Raw genomic sequence first — 8,979 nt, 5'->3', positions numbered from 1 at the left:
TTACGCGATACGTTCACGTATTCGCAAAGGCGAAGCATTTCGATTCATAGGACGAGACGAGTCTTACTTTCCCTTCTTTTTCTACGTACTTTGTATATTCCCGAGTAAACCATCCATCGACACACACACACACACGCTGTATAATTATCGACCGACGAAAAGAAATGAAAAAGAAAAAAATAATAATAATAATAATAATAATAATAACAACAACAACAATTATCACGACTAACGTTCTCATTTTATCGTTGATCAACCAGATTTTATTGAGCCGAAAACGCGTTAACGTGGACGACGACAACGACGACGAAGGAACAGCTTCGTCGTCGTTGTCGTGACGTACTTCGCGACGACGAGACTCGATTCAACTCCAATAATTTTTAACCGTTTTTCTCGTTCACGGACACTCGACGATTCTTCGCGTACGAAAGAACGAAGATCAAAATTGTCAATTGGTATCTCATCGGTCGAAAGGTGCGTCCGGCCACGAACGACCTGTTCGTCTTCAAATTCTTTTCGCGGCACGAACGAGAAATCTCCTCGAACCTTAAGATTTTCTCGATCGAGGAAATCGAGATCCTTTTCATTCGTCTGATCTCTTTCCGTCTCCTTTTCTCCTTCTCGCCCGATTCCATATCCGTTCTCGTCGATTTTGTCGCGAATTTCGAGATTCGTTCGTCGAGCGAGACCGAAGACTGGTAATCCGTTACGAATCGAGTCGCGTCGTTAAGCAAACATTTATTATCGTCGTAAAAGTAACGTATAGTAAAACCTCGCAAATCTGTCGACGTTGGTGAAGCAATCGACCGGTTTCTTAGAAACTAGAGAGGCAAGGGATTGCGCCAATAGAGAAGTACAAATTATTAATGAGAGATAGAGAGAAAGTGAGTGTGAATGAGAGTGACACGAGAAACCGTAAATGCGAATAAAATCAATCATTCGAGAATGAGACAAATGTGACCAATAACGAATGAGATGTAACGTCTGATGTTTAGTTTTTGTCGCTTTTTATTCATTAACTTCGATTATATTATTGCTTGTAATATTAATTCGAGATACCTTGAATACAAAAAGTAATAAACAATGTTAGCCCGTCTTTTGCATTTCGTGTCCTCGTTCCTGTACGTTACGATATTGGGAAAATTAATTTAACAAATTTCCTTCGCGGAACCACTGACACGTATCAACATTTTTCTCGAAGCAGGGGGAAGATGGAGGTAAGCTTTGTAAATAATTACGATCGATGGAACCGAGTATCTAGGAAGAAAATATTGGATTGTTCGGAAAGTCGTTTAGTTTCTTTTTTTTTCTTAGCGAAAATGAAACACGATTTTTTTAGAGCGTGTAAACATTTTATTAAATTATATATTCTCCATTTTGGAAAACGAAATCACTTTACGAGCAACGCGATAGTAATGTAGTAAGTAACTGATACTCTGGTAAGTAACCGATGAATAAAAATTGACTTTGGAGACCTATCGCTACTGTGCTATACTCTTTTGAGGGACGACTGCATCGGGGCCAAGGAAAAAATCAATTTTTGATGGTGGGAGACATTCCGAGAAGAGTCCTCGCTTTTCGTCTTACTCCTCCAGTTTTTCCAGATGTCGTTTTTCTCGCGAAGTTGCAAATAATAGTTTCTTTTGTAAATAATTAAATTCCTCGATGTATTTAAATAATTCGTTCAATTCAGTCAGTAAATTATCTATGATTTACAAACCAGCTTTCACGCGGTATTCAATTGGAAGTGTCTATAGTTCAGAGGAACAATGTTGAATTAAATAAATTAAGTATTCAATATCAATTGCTAAAGCACGAAACGATCGTATTGCTATTATTTGAAACAGTGAACGGTACAAATATAACAGAAGAAAAACGAAATTTTTCTTCGAAGGAAACATTTTTAAAAATATTCTACTGCAACGATTATTTGCATAGAAACTGATTTAGTTCTGAGATCGAGTTTAATATATATTTGGGAATATTGATAAAAAGTGGAAAATAATGTTAGTTTACAAGATCTTTACAACTTTCACTATATACTTTCTTAAATATCTTTCTGTATCGTACAATCGCTATACTCGTTGAGTTGCAATACGAGACTTTATTTAGCGAACGGTTAATCGTGTTTACATTGCACGATTCTATACTGCATGCGATAACACGATCTCGCGTAATCTTTCTTCAATAATTTTAACTTTCGATGCGATAAAATTAGAATCCCCGGTTTAAGAACTACCTTCTATGATATGCTATTCCTACGAACTACGATACGATACGAATTAGATCGATACAAAGAGAGAAAATCCTGTTTTCGATCTATTGTAACAAACATCTGTGTCGGATAGGTTAGGTTAGTATCAGTTTAACTTGGTAGGAACTGTAGTTAGCGTACTTGTAGTCACGAGTATAAAGTGCCATATTGCAATGATAAGAAAGATTTCTCTGCTCTTGGAGAAAAAACCTTCGATCGTTGTTTAATATAAAAGACCGTTGAACGACCAAGTGAAAAAATGGCGGTTAATCCATCTGTCAATCTAGCAGGTCATTGACAATAATGTGAGAAACGGGTATCGCTTTACGCCCACACGTCTATCGAATGCCGATAAGAACATAGCGGAGTTCTCGACCAATGTCGCACGTGCCGCACTCAGCTACGATGAGTATTTTGAAAAGGAGGTAATATCATTCGCGTATTTTAAGCAATTTGTAAATTTTTAATTAGGAAACTTCCTCCCTTAGATTAAACGAGTTTGAAGACGTTCTGAACGCCGAAGAAATAGATCTCGTCAATCTAAAACGATTATGCTTCCATGGTATAGTTCTTTGTATCTATTTTACTCCTCTTTATCCTTTGCATTGGATGCTATTTGCTTTGTGTTTTTGTTAATTCTATATTAGCATGTTATAAGTCATATAAGACTTTGTTGTTTAATACTATTTCTAGGAATTCCGGACGAAGGAGGGTTAAGACCGTTGTGCTGGAAACTTTTGTTAAATTATTTGCCTCCTACGAGGGCTAGTTGGTCCGAGACACTTATGCGCAAGAGAATACTTTATAAAACTTTTATCAGTATAATTACAGACTCATTTTATTTATATCGCCAAAAAGGATAATCTATGAACAAAACGATAATAGAAATATTCGTTATTTACAGAAGATCTCATTGTTATGCCGGGTGAAGCGGATACGGACGGTGAAAGAGTAGATGTCACGTTTCATGATCATCCTTTAAATTTAAATCCAGATAGTAAATGGCAAACTTATTTTAAGGACAACGAAGTTCTGTTGCAGATAGACAAAGATGTTAGGTAAGGTTGGTGTTATTTTTCATTTTAAAAAACATAAAATAAATATATAATTACAAAATTTTGTAGGAGACTATGCCCAGATATATCGTTCTTCCAACAAGGTACGGATTATCCCTGCATAGACATTGTGAATGCCAGTGGGCAGAAACGTTTACATCACAGAGTACAGCATACAGTTTTAAGAAGCGCGAATGTTGAGAGGAAAGGTCTTGGTATCACTAAGGTAATTAAAATGACGAACAACGCGAGCAATAGATAAAACTAATTTTGCATCTTATACTCTTATGCCGAAATGGAAAACAGCAGGTATCATTGCTCGATTAATTCGATGAATTATCTTGGAATAAAATCTCTGAAAAATTATTTCATTTTTCTTCCAGATAGCAGTTTCCATTAGGAAAGCGGTGGAAGATTATGCTCCGCTTGCAGAAGGTGGCGAGGCACATTGGGAGGTTCTGGAAAGAATATTATTCCTGTATGCTAAGCTGAATCCAGGCCAAGGGTATGTGCAAGGCATGAATGAAATTGTTGGTCCTATTTATCATACGTTTGCTTGCGATCCTGACCAATCATGGAGAGGTAATTACGTACATCGATTGCTAATGGACATATTTTTAAGAGATTTCCAATCAAATTTATAATTATTGCTCACAGAACATGCAGAAGCAGATACCTTCTTCTGCTTTACCAATTTAATGAGTGAAATTCGTGATTTTTTCATAAAATCATTGGACGAAGCTGAGTTTGGAATAAATTCAATGATGAGTAAACTTACTACTCAAGTGAAGACTAATGATCCAGAAGTGTGGTTGCGTTTACATCAACAGGAATTATGTCCACAATATTACAGTTTTAGGTAAGCTGGATTAACAAGAATTGTTTGTTTGTCTATATGGCTATATACAAAGACTACATTATCGATAAAAGATTAACATGCGCGTGATTACAAATTTTCCATTAGATGGTTGACGCTTCTTCTGTCTCAAGAATTTCCATTACCGGATGTTATGAGAATTTGGGATTCGTTATTTGCAGATGAGAGTAGATTCAGCTTTCTGATACATATTTGCTGTGCCATGATTTTGTAAGTGTCGGTTGTTTTGATATTTTATATCTCGGAATAGAGAGAAATCATTATGTCATTTTTCAGGTTACTAAGAGACCAACTGTTTGCTGGTGACTTTGCTACAAATGTCAAACTTTTACAAGTAAGTAAAATGTATAACTCGTTATAAATGCGCAAGAAGTACAGCGAGTGAATGAAAAATTTGGAATATTAATTTTTGTTATCATTTTCAAAAATTATATAATTTATTATATGTTTAGAATTTTCCCTCGATGGACATTCAGATAGTACTTTCTAAAGCTGCAGCATTAGCAGGCAAAACTTTAAATTCGCCATAACGTATGATTAAAGGCTGAAGACAAGAACAAATCGTTTAAAATGAAGTGTTTGAACATGTTTCAAAGACACGTATTCTCAATACCATTGTTCTCTCTCTGTCTCTCTCCCTTTTTGGTGAATCTGGTTTTCTACATAGGCCTCAATTTTTTTTCCTAAACAAGCGGTCAGAACTAACATCGTTCGTTTTAGATGGTTCACTAAATATACACTGTAACGACATTGGTGTAAAAGTTGTTAGGAAATAAGATGACTTTAAGCAAAGTTTTACACTCCTAAAATATACAAATACAAACTTCTACGTTTATACAAATCCAGATTTATAGGATTTGAATTTAGCTCTCTATTTCCTTATTAAATGATGAGATAGAGAGAGATTGTTAACCCTTAACAAGAAAATACGGGTTTCAGGCTCGTGAATGTTATTCTTTTATAGATAACCAATTACTTAATACACATAAGAAAGTACATGCCAGTGAAAGTATTTTTTTGTAATTTAATGATTATGATTCAAGTGTCATATCGGTTGCATAATTCTCTGTCAATCTTGTTTCATTTAGATTCCAGTTTCAATATTAAGTAGCAACATACTATGTTGTATTTTAGCATTTTAAAATACAACGATGCGTCCATTGATCTTTTTACCTTTTTTCATATAAGTAAATGTACGTAGGTAGCAGCAGAAGGGACGAAGTATATAATAAGCACTATTATAGAACAAGAAAAGAGACGTTATTACTTACAATTAGTTAGCACGGGGAAGAACTGTTTCTCGTTAGGGGTTAAAACATATATAACCGTGCTGTGAATGATACATTCAGCCATATTAAAGATGTAAATCTTGTATCCAAAAAAGAAGTTGAAATGAGAAATGTTTGGATATTAAAAGAAACGATTTATTTCTTGGTAAGTTGAAATTCGAAACAGGTTTCATAATGAACAAAATGCGAAAAGGTAGTTTAGTAGTTATTACAAATTAAAAAAAAAAAAAAACTAGTGGAAACGTGTGATTACACATGTAACACTGGCTGTTTCGATATAGATTTTGTAACAATTAAACAGTAATAGATTATTATCGTTTATACGTGCAATCATCACGTAATCTGTTTAAGTGAAATATATTTTGTAATCTTATTTTTGTAATGACTTACGTCATTTGTCCTACGTTTATAAAATAAAATAATCTTATATTTGCATAAATTGTCGTTTCACTATTAGTCTTCCGTGGATCTAGATCCATCGAACGAGTTAACTGTAATTTGCGATATATATTTTTGGTGATTTTTCATCATCGATTAATCACCCAATGGGTCGTGCTTATAATAATTATTTCTCTCAAGTAATCAGACTTCCATTAGCATTTCGAAAGTGAAAATTGCTCGAATAATCGATGATGTACAATATGAATGCATTTTTCCTAGATCAAAAATAACACTTATTGTTCGGTAACGATTTTACGAGAAAAATAATTATCTAGTAGACGTTAATTGTGATTTTTTTTTAATTCCTAGAAGGAAAATATTGTAAAGTATACGAGTATAATATATGCAGTTGTAATTAGTCCTAAAAACCAATGATCGGTACAAAATATAGTATTATTATTATATTAGTGAAGATGAACAAAGTTATACTTTCAATTGTGGAAGAATATAAATCTGCACGAGCAAGTCATTCCTAGCAGGAATACTATATATATTACAAATACATATTTCGGACAAAGCTTCACTGATGAATTCAGTTAGTAAATCCAGAACCAATAATTATAATTAACAGTTATTCAAAAAAATCATGATTTTTATCTCGATTTATTATACATTATTGATATTGAAAATCTAACTTGAAATTTTCGTACGCCACTGAATCAATTGATAAGATTAATTTCGCTCTGGTAAGTTTTCTCGAAAGGTTCTATAAAAAGGAAATTGATCAAATAATTAATAGAATCTGATATTGGAATTTTCAAATGAAGTTTAAATTATAATTATAATTATAATTATAATTATTTACATGTTCTTTAAGAAATGTTCTAATAAATCAAATTAATTTTTAATTTAAAAAGTGTAAGTATACTTCTTTCGAAAATTATATTCTCCTTTTTCGTTTATTAAAATAACTCGTTTATGCAAATTAAAGATACCGAAAGCTCCGAAGTATTAATTTTTATATTTTCATTGAACCTCGTATTTCGTTGTTACGACAAAACTGGGTCATCGTGTCTCTGGTCTGTTTTGACATTGTTTTAATTGCATCAAAATTTAATGTACTTGTCCATGTTGCAAGATAATACGATTTTAATCGGAACAAAGTGACATTCGACTGTAGATATAAATGTGAAACACGACAGATCCTTTTTACGAGAAACATCTGCGAAACTGTGGCAAATTAATTAAATATTCATTTGCCGTTCTATCCGAGGAGGAAGTGAATGATTATTACGAGAGTAATAAAGTTGACGCGTTCGCGAGTAGAATAAGCTGAATTTCTAAATTTCATTTCACTTCGTCTCATCCACTGGCAAATAGAATGATTGGGCCTGCACGACGAGTGAATACAAATCAGAATACGTTTCGATCATTTGCGAACTAGATGCACGTCTATCTGTTTACATGCATAATACGATAGTCGAGGCACATACGGAATACAAATCTTCGACAATACCGTGCGCAACGTTTATGGACGAAAATGAAAAAAACCAGCAATTGTCTGTAATTCGTTTATTAATATTTTATTCATTTCATCGATGTATTTTATTTAAAATTATTTACATCGTACTCTGTACACGTGTGAGAGATTATTTCAAATTTATGGTAATTTTGCAAATATAAATAGAAACACTAGGAAACATTTCTTTTACAAGTTAAATACATATATATTTGATCGAAAACGACAATAGATTCTAATTCGAGTTTCATGATTTTTGTATCAGTGCTCTTATTAATAATTGGAGCTCCTGATATAGCATTTCCCCGAATAAATAATATAAGATTCTGATTAATTCCACCTTCGTTATTACTTTTAATTCTTAGAATACTACTATTCCCAGGTTAATTATGCTGATGTTAAAATTAATTTTAATGCAGGGGTTAAATTCCCCAAATAATTATTTTTTAATAAGCCATCTGATCGAATAATGTTCCATGGCTGTTAATGATTGAGTCCTAATTGGAGATCGCAAAAGTAAGTATTCTTCTTTGGACGTCGCGTCGGCGCAGTGGCTTCCGGGAAATGATCGTGAATCGCAATCGTTTCGCGCTTCCGTCTATATTCGGGGCCCTGAACGGGGTACGACTCGCGGTGTGGGGGTAATGGAAAATCGACGGGATAAGATACGCGATTTGGGGCCCCGATTCGGGGCGCGCGCGTGCGAGAACGCGCCCACGCGTTCCGCGTGAATCGGCCGCGCGAGGGAACGCGCGATGATCGCTGATTTATGGTGCATTGTGCTCTTAAACTCCTCGGTTATATATACGCGACGGTCCTAGCCGCGACAATGCACGAGGACCCCAGACTGGTCCTGATTTCTTTTCTCCTCGACCCGGCTCGCGTATTTTGTTGGCGCAACAATCGTCTTTGCTGGTCGGTTTGTCCGCCGCGCGGCGACCGGCTGGCATGGCGAATCGCAATCGCGCCACGACATTTCGAGGGTAGGTGCTCGGTTCGGTGCCTGGCCGGCTGCCAGGGGGAGGTGGCGATAACTTGGAATGCGAGGTAACAAATTTCGAGATGAGCGTACGTTAACGTGTCCAAACCGCGTCCCATTAACGGTCTTTGCAACGTCGATGGTATCTCGCGCGCCACGGGAATGAATTTTTCTCGCGGGATGAACGACCACTCGCGGGACACGTGCGTGTATCGCGCGAACCGTGACTTTTCGCGAGCGAACGCGTCGCGAGTCTTCGCGTTCGTTTTCTTTTCGATCGTTTCGTACCAATTTCGACGATTCGAAGGAACGCGTGCACGTATTCCGTGAATTGTGACATTTCGAGGGTCAACTACTCGCAAGTTTTCCTACTTGTTTGTTTTAATCGTTTCGCGTCAATTTGGACGATCGGAGTACTTTCGTAACGAAATTTATTTCAAATTTCGGAGCATATCTTCCAAAGACTTCTCCTATTCTATACGTACGGATCAATTTGGTAAATTCCTCGGAATTGCCTTCTCCCGGTTTTTCTGGAATACATACGGACGTACAGATGCACGAAATATACTCGTAGATACGGATGTACCTCGATACATACTCGTACACACGGATGTACCTCGATACG

At 35.7% G+C, this 8,979-nt stretch overlaps 1 protein-coding gene across 1 annotated transcript; it reads left to right on the top strand.

Annotated features, from left to right (window-relative positions):
• Nucleotides 1-2,172: 2,172 nt before the first annotated feature.
• On the top strand, nucleotides 2,173-5,908 carry LOC143153716 (TBC1 domain family member 13). Its single transcript, XM_076325184.1, has 11 exons — nucleotides 2,173-2,353; nucleotides 2,545-2,679; nucleotides 2,743-2,816; nucleotides 2,948-3,073; nucleotides 3,159-3,312; nucleotides 3,379-3,535; nucleotides 3,693-3,891; nucleotides 3,967-4,168; nucleotides 4,274-4,396; nucleotides 4,463-4,520; nucleotides 4,639-5,908. Exons 2-11 carry the CDS (start codon nucleotides 2,633-2,635, stop codon nucleotides 4,714-4,716), a joined length of 1,218 nt encoding a protein of 405 aa, XP_076181299.1. The 5' UTR covers nucleotides 2,173-2,353; nucleotides 2,545-2,632; the 3' UTR covers nucleotides 4,717-5,908.
• Nucleotides 5,909-8,979: the final 3,071 nt, after the last annotated feature.

This window comes from Ptiloglossa arizonensis, chromosome 13 (genome assembly GCF_051014685.1).
Source record: "Ptiloglossa arizonensis isolate GNS036 chromosome 13, iyPtiAriz1_principal, whole genome shotgun sequence".
NCBI lineage: Eukaryota > Metazoa > Arthropoda > Insecta > Hymenoptera > Colletidae > Ptiloglossa > Ptiloglossa arizonensis.
The sequence above is the reverse complement of the archived record's forward strand: the minus strand, read 5'-3'. Positions and strand labels throughout refer to the sequence as shown.